This window comes from Malania oleifera, chromosome 11 (assembly GCF_029873635.1).
Source record: "Malania oleifera isolate guangnan ecotype guangnan chromosome 11, ASM2987363v1, whole genome shotgun sequence".
Lineage (NCBI taxonomy): Eukaryota > Viridiplantae > Streptophyta > Magnoliopsida > Santalales > Ximeniaceae > Malania > Malania oleifera.
This window is the reverse complement of record NC_080427.1, coordinates 72026365-72039487: the sequence shown is the minus strand read 5'-3', so window position 1 is coordinate 72039487 and position 13123 is coordinate 72026365. Positions and strand designations below refer to the sequence as shown.

General features: G+C 33.8%; 1 protein-coding gene across 2 annotated transcripts; it reads right to left on the bottom strand.

Annotated features, from left to right (window-relative positions):
- Positions 1-7416: 7416 nt before the first annotated feature.
- On the bottom strand, positions 7417-11426 carry LOC131168525 (vacuolar cation/proton exchanger 3). 2 transcript variants are annotated; one of them, XR_009140320.1, is made up of 12 exons: positions 11013-11426; positions 10436-10503; positions 10264-10292; positions 9927-10123; positions 9620-9835; positions 9312-9440; positions 9107-9223; positions 8830-8883; positions 8593-8709; positions 8233-8323; positions 8051-8130; positions 7417-7930 (listed from the first exon to the last, which is right to left on the bottom strand). XR_009140320.1 is itself a non-coding variant. In XM_058128026.1 (11 exons), exons 1-11 carry the CDS (start codon positions 11277-11279, stop codon positions 8102-8104), a joined length of 1314 nt encoding a protein of 437 aa, XP_057984009.1. In that variant the 5' UTR covers positions 11280-11389; the 3' UTR covers positions 7417-8101. The 2 variants fall into 2 exon arrangements, 1 of the variants encoding a protein (XP_057984009.1); XM_058128026.1 differs by having other exon boundaries at positions 7417-8130; positions 11013-11389.
- Between the last annotated feature and the right edge of the window lie 1697 nt (positions 11427-13123).

Genomic DNA, 13123 nt, shown 5'->3' with positions numbered 1-13123 from the left:
TATGCTGGTTTGCGAGAGAGACGAGTGGGGATGGAAAGAGGATACTTAGTATTATATAATAATATTTTAATTTAAAAATATATTTTCTTAAAATTTATGCTGAGTTTCTCATTGATTCAAATTAAATAAAAGCTCAAACATAAATGAAAATTTTATTTCGTTTTATTTTTCTTTCCCTTTACATTTTCTTAGCTAGAACTTCTCAATAGAATTTTAGAAAGTTAGATAAATAATCACAAACATAACAAACTAAAAAAGAAAAGAAAAAGGAAAGATCAAAATTATTGAATTTTCATTTTTCTAACTGAGAAAGTCAAGTAAAGAAAATAATTATTTGAGTCAAACTAATCAAAACATCAAACAAACTAAATAAAAAAAGTCATTAAATGACTTATGTCAATGCATCTCAGAAGATGCATTGACCTAGATGACAACTGTATGGTTTAAAAATGTAGATGATATTTTGGGTTTTAAAAATTTTCAACCAAGTCATTACTAACTTGTTATTTTCTTAAGTGTGGTTAGTTACCTAAACATCTACCAATTTCATCCTCTAAGTTAAGATTAAATCAGGAACTGATAATCTTGGTTTGCTTAAATCAAAGCAGGATTTGGGAGTACATTTATGCGAGCATCACAAAAAATAAGGTTATTGTTGATGGTTTGAAACCGTCACTAATACTTATCAGTGACGGCTCAGTGATGGTTTCGGATTGGTCACTAAAACGGCTGTGACAACTAAATTTTAGTGACAATTTTTAAAACTGTCACTAATAGTCACTATATCAACTTTTAGTAATGGTTGGAGAATCTCACTAAAATTTTAAAGTGATTAAATTTTTTTTGAAATCACTCACTAATCCTTGTAAAAACTTGTAATTATATTGTAGTAATATTGAACCAAAATTAATGAAAAATTCATAAATTGTTCAAAAAACATAAACAAATTGTTCAGAAACATCATATATACATGGTTTGTTCAGATAACAAAAAATACATAAAAAAATGTTGCATCCGACTGTAGTGCTTGACATTGTACTTATCTTCTTGTGACAACCCATAGACTCGTTCGAGTAATATTATAGAAAAAATTAGTATACAATTTTTGAATATATAGGTACGTACTATAAGTAAAAATGATTTGATAGCAATAGTGATCGGACATAGTTAAACAAAAAATGATACAATTTTAAATAGTTAAGTTTGATCAGTCGAAATTAACCCCACTCGGTGGCTACCTCGTACGCCCAACTTGGACACCTGAGTGCTTAAATTGACTAAATTTGATAGGTTAACTTCTAAGAACATACTTTTCAATTGGGGAGGATTTTTTGGGTATCGTCAGCTTCATAACGCTGAGCTCAATGTCATGGACGTGTCAGGCTTGACCCCACTCCATTTGAACTTCGTATGCCCGACTTAGACACCTAAGTGCTTAAATCTACTAAGTTTGCTAAGTTAATTTGTTTGTATTCTAACTTTACTTCTAAGTGCATAAAAAGCTTCTGGGGAGGACTTTTTGGGCACTATCAGTTGCAACACGTCCAACTCAATATCACGAATGTGTCAGGACTAACTCCACTTGATTTGGGCCTCATATGTCTGACTTGGACACTTAAGTGCTTAAATCCACTAAGTTTGTCGAGTTTGTTTGCATTCTAATTTTGCTTCTAAGTACACAAAAAGCTCTTGAGGAGGATTTTTTAGTCACCGTTAGCTTCAATGTGTCCAGCTCAATATCACGAATGTGTTGAGATTGACCCCACTCAATTTGGACCCCGATGCCCGAATTGGACACCTGAGTGCTTAAATCCAATAAGTTTGCTAAGTTTATTTGTATTCTAAATTTTCTTCTAAGTGCGCAAAAAGCTCCCGGGGAGGGGTTTTTGGACACCGTCAGTTTCACCACATCTAGCTCAATGTCACAAATGTGTTGGGATTGACCTCACTTGGTTTGGAGTTCATATGCTTGACTTGGACACCTGAGTGCTTAAATTCACTAAGTTTGCCAAGCTTGTTTTGTATTCTAGATTTACTTCTAAGTGCGCAAAAAGCTCTCAGGGAGGAGTTTTTGGGCATTGTCTACTCCGACACGTCAAGCTCAATGTCACGGACATGTCGAGACTGACTCCACTCAGTTTGGATTTCGTATGCCCAACTTGGACACTTGAGTGCTTAAATCCACTAAGTTTGTTAAGTTTGTTTGTATTCTAATTTTGTTTCTAAGTGCACAAAAAGCTCATGAGGGGAAATTTTTAGGCACTGTCAGCTTCGGCACATCTAGCTCAATGTGATGGACGTGTCGAGATTGACCCAACTTGATAGTTATGGTGTATTCCTAAGAGAGGAGTGAATTGGACTTTTAAAAACTTTGCGGATAATTTATCCCAATTCACACAATAATATCCCGATTAAAATAAAACATTTGAAGATATTTAAGTCTAGTTTCATTATAGAAATAATTTCTATTTTCATTTTCAGTTATCTAAATAACTATAAAAATATCCCCTTATTTTTAAATTTTTGAAATCACGATTTAAAAAAAAAAAATTCTAAACCTTTCCTTCACACATATTTAGAAAAAAAAAACAGCAACATTTTTACTATTTTTAAAAATTGTATAATCTAAAAAGGAAAATAATTTTTCAAACTAACTTAATTTTCTGTTCAAGAAAAATACAAAATGATTGACAACCCGTTGCCTCTTCTTCTCTACACGACTACACATTAATAGTTATATATAGTTGCCTCTTCTTCTCTACATGACTACACATTAATAGTTATATATATTACCACCATTAATGTTTCTTTTTGAAAAAGGGTATGATCCCATTTAACGTGGGGGAGGTGAGGTCAATGACTGGCAAGGGTGAAAGGTACAAATGGGTCTCCCACCCCTTTAATGGGCTAGTAGGAAATTTGGTGGACAATGGTCCACTTGGCTTTTATTTTATTTTATTTTTTCAGCTAAAGGTGGATGACACCTCCAATTATTTATTGATATACCCTCACTTTTGACGGAGGAATATCGTGGTCACAAGACAAGCATTGGGAGATTATAGATAAAATATATTAAAGGCCTTCCAAAAACAACACCAACAACTAACAAAAATAGGACTACAAATCCAAATAAAACTAAATAAGAAACAAATTTAAGCAGACATATCAAAGCAAAAATAAAAAATAAACTAAAATCTAAACCAACTAAACAAAAATTGAGAGGATGAACTAATGACGAAATGAAGTGAGATCCAATCTATCCATCCAAAGGGTACCTTTCAGAGAACGTGGTAAAAGATGTTGTTCTTCGTAGACGACATTGTTTCCCATTTCTCCTTCTCTAGCGAAAAAATCAGTTGCACTATTACCTTCCCTATATTGATGGATTACTATGAAATTCACTCCTTGTAACTCTGCCACAAGGCCCTCCCAAAAATCCCAAAGATACCATAGGGTACATCTACCTCTTCAAAACCAATCAACAATAATTCGCAAGTTACTTTCAATAATTACATTAAAATAATGAAGTCGTTTGCATAAACAAATTCCTTCTAGAATTACTTTTAATTCCGTACTATTGTTCGTACCATTACCAAAATAGCTTGAAAAAGCTGTTTTTACCATGCCATGACAATCTTGAATGATTCCTCCACCACCTGAAGTACCCGGATTGCCCCTATAGCTCACATCACAATTAAGTTTTATCCATCCTACTGAGGGTTTAACCCATGAAATTATTTTTTCAGGCCTAGTGCAAACTCCCTGATATTGAATTTGAAACTCTTTTAAAATCGTAATATTTGATATCTTCAATTTTAGAAAAGAATTAGAGCTCTCAACTAAAAAACTAACCCAGTATTGAGCACTTGTCCATATCTAATCCGCACTTTGATAAACTTCTTCCATTCTCGCTTTGCTTCTTCAATTCCAAAAGCACTACGTAATCAAACACGGAATTAGACCGATTAAAATACCTTTAATAAATGATTTTTGAGTATAGTGAAACCAGTTTGAAATTCTGTTTTCCCAGGGAATTAACCATTGAAAAGGAATCCCCAACACCATACTAGGCCGATGCCAAACCTCTGAAACCATCTCGCCTAAAGAAAGAATGTGATCAGCGTTTTCCTAACTTCTCTGCATGCAGCAATCACAAGTCGAAACTATCGATATTCCTTTGGCCTGAATTCTATCATCTACTGTCAAGCTTCTAAACCAGACTTTTCATAAATATATTTAAGATTCTTCTAGGCAATAGAAAATGCCAAAACTAGTCATTCCACTCCAAATTATCACTTCTGCTCCACACTGCCTCCCATGCCTTTTTTATAGAAAAATTGCCGTTAGGGGCAGGCTTTCATATGAATATATCCTGACCACTTTTACCAGTTGACACATGCAAGATTTCCATTATTCTGTCGGCCCCAACCAATTCCATTAATAAATCAGAGTTCCAGTTGTTATTCAGCCAATAATCCTAAATACACAGCTTCTTGTTCGAAATATCCTCAATACGCATCGCTAGTGGTCCTAATGTAAGCCACCTATCGAACCAAAAAGAAGAGTTCACACCTCTCACCAAAATTTTAACATTATCCATAACTTCCGGAATAGTGGCAATCACTGATTTCCAGAACTAAGAGTTATTTGGTCTTTCCTTCCTTATTAATAAATGATCACTTTTACAATATTTAACCCTAAAAATACTTGATCATAGATTGTTAGAAGTGAGCAGTCTGAAAGCAAATTTCATGAAAAATGATTTTTGGACTTCTTTAAGATCTCTCAAGCCTATACCCCCTTCCGAGGTGAGTTTACAAATTTTCGCCCTAGAGCACCAATGAATCTTCCTTTTACCATTCACCTCTTCCCATAAGAAATTGGCAAGAAGAGAGTTGATGCGAGAAAATGTGACCTGTGAAAAATTAATAACCAACATCAAATGTATCGGCATGCTAAATAACACATGTCTTAATAAAATCAACCTTTTACCTTGCGAGAGTAACTTAAATTTCCATCCTACAATTTTCTTCATAATCTTCTCCACAAGAGGCTCCAAGATCCTAGAAGACAATTTTTCAGAAACCAAAGGTGCACCCAAATACGTAACTGGGAATTTACCTTCCATGAAACCCGTGATTCTTAATAACCTACGTTTCTGAGTAGAAGTAATGTATTTCGAAAGGAATAACGCAGACTTTGTCTTACTGATTTTTTGACTCGATCACTTCTCATACATCTCCAGAGTGTGAACCAAATTTCTAATAGACCTTTTCCCACCATTTGCAAAAATAAGAATATCATCTGCATAAAGCAAATACAAAACCAAAGGAGCCCCAATTGGATGATTAAATTGTCCAATATGACCCATCTCATAGTTTTGCCTAAGCAATCTTGTCAAAACCTCATCCATTATGATGAATAAATAAGGAGAAGTGGATCCCCTTGCCTTAAGCCTCTAGTTGATTGAAAAAACCCTTTAAAAATTTTGTTCATCATAATGAAAAACCACAGGGACTCTAAACAATTTTTTATGATCTTGCAAAACCTCTTAGAGAAACCAAAAGCCTTAAGAACCTCCAGAAGGAAATTCTAATTCACTCTATCATAAGCCTTAGCCATATCCAGTTTTACCATCACATTACTGCTAGCCATTTTTTTGTGCAAAGAATGAACCATTTCCTGTGCAAATGTAATATTTTCAAAATTATTACGGCCGGGAATAAGAGCACCTTGCTCATGTGAGACTAACTTATCAATAAACTCTGTTAGCCTAAAAACAATAATCTTAGAAAAAATTTTATAAGCCATATAGTACAAACTAATTGGTCGGAATTTATCAAAACTAGAAAGATTGTCCATCTTCGGAATTAAAATAATAAACGAGGAGGAAAAGAACCTCAAAAGAGGAGTGCTTGAAAAAAAAATTTTGCCGCATCCAAAACATCTTTGTTAACTATGTCCCAACAAGAAATATAAAATGGTCCACTTGGCTTATATAGTCTATCTTCTTAGATATTTGTGGGTTGCATTGCTAATTGAAGATCACACAAATGTCACATGCAATATGACATAATGTGAATAGTGACTTTCCAATCAAGAGGTTGGTGTTCATGTCACCTCACCAAGTTAACAAGTAATTTCTTTAAGAGAGAACAATTCAATGACTTCAAATGATTGGATAAGATTTTATTTCTATTATTGATATCTTCATGGACAGCATATTGCTAGTCATCAAACATCCACCCAACCCAAATTGTCCTATATTTTTTTCTCCATTTTTTAATTTTTTTTTAAAAAATCTTTAGAACTCATGTGCCATATACTGATGCTAATCTATCCCACTTACTGAGAAGTATTTCACCTCAGAATTTAAACATTTCAGGATATCCAAATGGATGAGCGGAGCGAGTTCTGAGATAAAGGTGGTTTTAGTACTGCCCTAATTGTAGGATAAGTATTTGAGTTGGAAGAGGGATTTTGTGTGAGTCCCTAGAATATTTATATGGATTTTTGGGGATGTATATGTATAATTATGAAGTTAGAAGGACTCTGGTATTGCATATAAGGTTCAAGTGTATCATGTTTTCCGCTGCACGGTTGATATGCATTTATGAACAGGTATATCCCCGATACCCCACTTTTGGTCCGAATTGACTTTTGTTTATAGTTTGTGGTATTAGAGTTTATTAAGTAAAATGTAAATAATAATAATAATATAGCTAAAAATTTTGGGTGTAACGTTACTGCTCTCCAAATTCCAAGGCTATCATAGTCTTAATGTGCTTGCTACTTAATCACCAAATTATCTTATAAAGATAGTACTCATCTTTAGGTTCAAAGTTACATAGCTTGTGATGCACTCTTCAAATCATTGGCCATAAATCATGCAATTTGTCAATTACATGCTTTTTGTGTTGATGGTTTTTGAATATTAAATATTTTGAAGATTTTTTTTAAAAAAATTTACTATGTATAATTAATTGAAACAAATATAGATATTAATGCTAAATTTATTTTTTTAGAACAATGAGATTAATTGATAAAAACTTTTGCTATATTTATGGATATAGATGCCAATTAGGCCTTTGGGATAAAAAAAAAAAATACATTTCCAAATTAAATGTTCTCATTAACAATTTTATTCGTAATCAATCATTAAAAAGCTCAAAATATCATTTGAACATGTCTTCTTCATTCAAGACACCATATTATCATATATGGGTTATTGCTCCCTCCAAATTCTCATTACGTTGCAATTAGCTCAAGGTGCAATTAATTGGCAGATGCTTTGCCTCGACAAGATGCTATGGGGAGTAATAGTTTGTTTACAAATAGTAGTCAACTTCTTAGAGTTATCAAGGTGCAATTAATGACGATGTATGAGCGATGAAAAAATACTCTAATAAATACATGGAATTAAAGCAACAAATTTTATTTATCCATTTTCTGAAGCAAAAGATTGGCCAAAATGTAATAAAATTAGCCACGATTGAACTTTTTTGCAAGACATGCACAAACAATAAGATTACATAGACAAAATTCAAACAATTTCCATTGAATCAATTTATTCAACATTGCGCTATATATATAATATAGGCAATTGTAAACCGCTTGTGCATGCATGGCTTTTGCTGCTGACACTCTAACATTGATCAACAAAAGAAAATAACGATACATACTAGCGATCTTCCTCACATCAAAACTAAAACAATATACATATCCAACTATATATATATAGTCACTCTTTCCTTCGCAGATTAGGCTTCAATGAAACCAAAAACCGAGATCCATCTCAACAGCTGTGAAGGCAAGGCAATGACTTTGGAAGCGCGAACTGAAATTCATGAAAACATCTCTACTGCATTTTGAATGCATTGGTCATCCATCATGATCGATCCAGAAAATGATCCCCCAGGCAAGGCCAAAACTGCAGTCACCCAAAGCTCAAAAATATTAATTAAGCCAAAAAAAAAACAATTAATATATACTTTTTGTATGTGGCAGCTAGCACTATATTTATGCATTATAGACAGAGCAATGATCGTACTTGCTATGCTTTAATTAGTTGCTCCTATTCGGTTGATGAAGCAACTCCTCACTAGATATGGATATGTGGTTGCTGGTTATCTGGAAGAAAAAAAATTAACACCACTTGTTAATATAAATTTTTGTTTTGAAAATTATAATCAGTAAGCTGGATACGGTATCTGTAGTAAGTAAAGTGCGTACTGAGTGGTGCTTTCAGAACGAAAAAGCAAGCTCCAATGACAACGTAACACAGCAGAAGAACCATTCCTTTCAAGTAATGAGAAGTCCCATCCTACAAAAACATCAATAGACCCATGTCAATTAATTAATAAGTTAAGGATCTGATTCATATCCCGAGTTTTTTTATTCGGGTCTGTTTAGGATAGGCGTAAATAAATTTAAATTTTTAATAAAAAGGAATGAAATGGTATAAAAATTAATTTTTATAATTTTATAAATTTGTCATATAAATTTTCATTCTATTTTACTCTTAATCTATTTAATTTTAGCATCGAGATACACGAAATCGAGAGAATAACTATGTTGGGATTAATAACTGACCTGTAAAGTGAAGGCAGTGACGAGTATTGAGAGAGCGAGAGAGCCAGTTTCGAGGAGGCTGAAGTCAAGATCCATTTTGATGCCCATTGTCCATGCAACGAGCACGCTTAATGGAACCTGATGAATATATATATATTTAGAAGAAGATTATAGATAAAAATAAGAATAAAATTAATATCTAAATTCATAGAGTTGTAGTGATCATCATGAGTTCAATAAATTTCTCAAAATGCTTACCACAAACACGGCAATTTGAGTGGCAGACCCCAAAGCAACTCCCAGTGATATATCCTGCATTTCAATTAATCCAACATCTATGTTGAGCATTGGAATCACCATAGAAGCAAAAATTCAAAAAATACATTTGGAAGAAGTAATTACATAAAGGGAGTTTAATTATTTGGGTTTACTAGAGCATTATGTGGACACATGCAAATACTAATATATTTGTTTTGAGTTTTGTATTTTCAATCTTGTTTTAGGTAGGCGCAAGTGTACATAAGATAATACTTACCAACTTGTTCTTAAAGGCGAAGATGATTGCGCCTGCATGCTCCGCAGCGTTCCCAACAATTGGAAGCAATATTATGCTGATGAAGCTCACAGAGATACCCCATGAATCTGATGCATCCTGCACATTTATAAAGATCCAAAAGGAGTTTCATATACATGGGGAGAATTTTATATATAAAAATTATAAAAATAGTTAATTTAGTTACCTCGATAGTGCCGACGACGTACTCAGATAACAAAGCAATTATGGCAGTCATTCCAATCAGCCAAACAAGTCCACTCCAGAATCCTATGGTTGCCACTTCCTCTGACATCTCCTCAGCATCTTCCGCTTCCTGCATGAGATAACCATGATAGGATTAAATTAGCTAGGATTGGAAACTGTTTTATATATATATATATATATATATATATATTCATCATTTTCTTTATTAATTTATCACAAATTCGTTATATACTGGAGATGAACAGGAATTAATTAAAGAAATGATTAACTAGTTAATTAATTAATTACCTCCTGGGCTTCGAACAATTGGCGGTGAGTGATCAACTGGAAGATGAGGTACGCAAAGTAAGCGATGAGCATCACGATGCAACTAGCTCTAGACAAGAGCAGCGTGGGATCGGCGGTGGCAGCCGCCGAACTCCCGCCGGCGTACCGGAACATCAGCGGCAGCATGTGGCACAGCAGCGCCAGCAGCAACAGCAACGAGTTGACGTCGGCTTGCTTCTGTACCCGATCAATCAATGATCAATCAATGAGCACGCATGCAAATTAGTAATGTGCACATATAAATATAAGTAAAAATTAAGCAACGTACTCTGTCAAATTTTTGTTCTTTTTTGAGGTTGGCGAGGCCTCCGCAGAAGAGGGAGGTGCCGAGGACGAGGAGGAGGTTGGAGAGAATAGAACCAAGGAGAGAATACTTTACAACACTTATTTTGTGTTGGCTTAGAGCAAACAATGCTATTATAAGCTCCGTTGCGTTCCCGCATGTGGCATTCAGGAGTCCTCCCACTGCGATTTCAATTCCAAACAAATATATTATTACCAATGTCAATGAATGAATCCTCATGTAGCAGACTGTTTGATTCAACTTCTTCCCTTTTTTTCTTTTGGGTTAATCAAACTAAACTAATTGGAGTTGAATTAATTACCTGTTGGACCGGTATAATAAGCAATTTGTCTGCAATTTTTCGGAACACAAGAAAGAAAGATAAAAAGGAAAAGAGAAAACATCAATATTGGTTAATTCCAAATGGATATGCAGTGAACAGTTGAAGAAATATATTGAAAGGAAACAAAAAATGGGATGGATAAGATTCCTACTCTGTGAGAAAGCTGACACGTTCAGCAAGCGGTGTAAGTCCAAGCAAGCTCAACCCGAAAACCCAGGGCTGTGGTTATGCATTTTCCATGCAAGAAATTCACCATAGAAATTAATTAATTAATTTGAGAAAGATTAAATAGATTAATTGCACAATCATGAATCTCAGCTTTTGTGTTTAGAATATGAATATATATATATATATATATATATATATATATATATATATATATATTGTGGTTCTTAGGGTTGCTCATCAGTCCACAGAAATCTCAGACATCTCCGCATTTTTGCATATATAACAAAAAAGCTGCAGTGGCGCTTTGGCTTGAAACTTTAGGCCGACTTTGTTTGTTTCCTTGTGGGCTGAAAGCAACTGTGAACCACCCATTCACGATTCCTTTAAATTTAGTGTCTCAAAAACAATGAAACAAGGTTGAGAGAGAGCACGATCAAGCAAAAGCATCCCACACCAGTGTCTAAATCAATTTCTAAAACTTCAAACAATTAAATATATATGCCAGTAATAGCAGGATATAGTATATAGAAAACAACTGTTAAATTAATTAATTTACTTACTCTTCCAAACCCATAACACTGCGCGACAATGGCGAGGGGGATGGTCGGGAACAGAACCGAGAGCTTAGTCCCCAAAACAACCTCCTGCAGATTGGCCAGCACCTGCCTGAGCACCCCGAAGGGCAGCTTCGACACGAGGCCAAGGTCCGACCTCTTCCGCAGCGACGAGGACGACATGTTGTGCGCTGTCCGCCCGTGCCGAATCTCCTTGCTCACCCCCTTCACCCCACCGTTCTCCAAGTTCCACGGCTCCTGCAGTCCCGCCATGCTTCCCACTGAAAGTACACAACAACAACAACACAAATTAAGCACAAAGCTGCAAGTTCCCTCGCGCTAATAGCTTGCTAGCTAGCTTTCTTCTCCGCTCAATACTTAGGATGTGGAGTAGTGTGGGCAGTATGTACAGTTATAAATAGGGCGTGAGGTATACGTGTGAAGCATATCATATGGGGTTCCCGTATTTTCCTGGAAGTTTCATTTTTTGGTTTTTGCCTGATTTTATGATTAAAAATACTCCCATTTAAGGGATACGTACAAGCCGGGAAATACTAGAGATTTGGTGCTAAGGATGTTGTGGCGGAAGTGTTCCGAAACAAAAAAAAAATCATTGTGTTTATAAAATAAGGTTTCAATCAAACCATTTTAACTTCGTCGTGATTCATCATTATAGGAAATATAATAGTACGACTGAATGAGAAATAATATTATTTACAAAAAGTAATATCTTTTACCAAGTATCCTTTGATCGGATAAATTGAGTTTCACTTTCTTTTCATCTTTTCTATTTTTGTTTAATTGTTTTAGATTTTTTTATTTTAATTTATTTTATTATTATTTTTGTTAGGTTTGTTTAGATTTATTTTTTATTTAATTTTGTTTAGATTTATAGTCCTATTTTGATGGGTCATTGGTGTTATTTTTATGAAATCTTTAATATTTTTTTTATCTATAATCTTTCAATAGTTATCTTGTAACTACGGTATTATTCTACAAAAAGTGAGGGTATATCAATAAATAATTGAAAGTACCCCCTCCTTTAATTAAGAAAAAAAAAAAACCACTATAGATTTTAAATCTATACATATACATATATATACATATACATATATATATATATATATATATATGGATAAAAAATAGATTCCGTTAATTTATTAATTAAAGAGCTCGAAACCAAGAACCTGCAGACGCAATGCAGGTGACTACCCCACGGCACAGGCTCATGGGGTCCCGTACCCAGGCCTTGATTTGGACGCACTACTGCGAGACCCATACCCGAAATTTCACCACCTTGGAGTAAAAATAAAACCGCAGTTGTAACTTGCATGGTTGCAAGTGTCCCTAAAATTATAAATCTTGATGAACACACACACACACACTCACACACAAACATATAATAGTTTTGACTTTTAGAAAAGGAGTTCTATTTTTTTTTTGGATAGGGGAAATTGTTGTGTGTGCTTGATATATGTATGTTCTAACCTAAGTTTATGCTTTATATATAGTTTTTCTCAGTAAATATATATATATATATATATATATATATATATGCTAGCTTGATATATATATACACATTAAATATTTTTTTTTAAATATTTTTCTTTACTTAATTAGATTTGTAGCTTCCAAAATATATATATTCTCATTCATGCACACAATCTAATAATAGAAGCTATAGTTGCACAATGAGGATTGATTTTCTATTATTTTTGAAGCAAAGAAATAAAGTAGAAGGGAAAGAATATTTCTTCTTGATTAGTGTAAAGTAAATTAAAATTAAAAATAAAGATATTTGTCTATTAGTTTAATTCACTAATTAGGGTTGCCATTTTTATTGATCCTCTAATTTCTTCTATTTTGATTCTTCAACCAAAGTAATAGTAACATGGTAAAGAAAGAAATCGCATTTTCCCTCTTTTGTTCCTTTTGCTTTCTACCAAATATAACCTAAATCAATAATATGTACTTGGATTCTACCAAAAAAGCCTGTTTAATTATCTTAAATGTGTGTTTAATACTACTACATTGTGCTGATTAATTTACCATATTAATGTTGTTTTCATGTACATAAAAAAGTTAATGGAAGAACTCCAAGTCTCCAATTGCTACAA

Bases quoted from the DNA above. Each gene is read 5' to 3' on its own strand.
- LOC131168525 (XM_058128026.1), bottom strand. From the start codon at position 11,279: ATGGCGGGACTGCAGGAGCCGTGGAACTTGGAGAACGGTGGGGTGAAG. The intron at 10,124-10,263 runs GTAATTAATTCA...TTGAAATCGCAG, and splicing joins TTATTATACCGGTCCAACAG to TGGGAGGACTCCTGAATGCC. The intron at 9,836-9,926 runs GTACGTTGCTTA...GATCGGGTACAG, and splicing joins AAGAACAAAAATTTGACAGA to AAGCAAGCCGACGTCAACTC.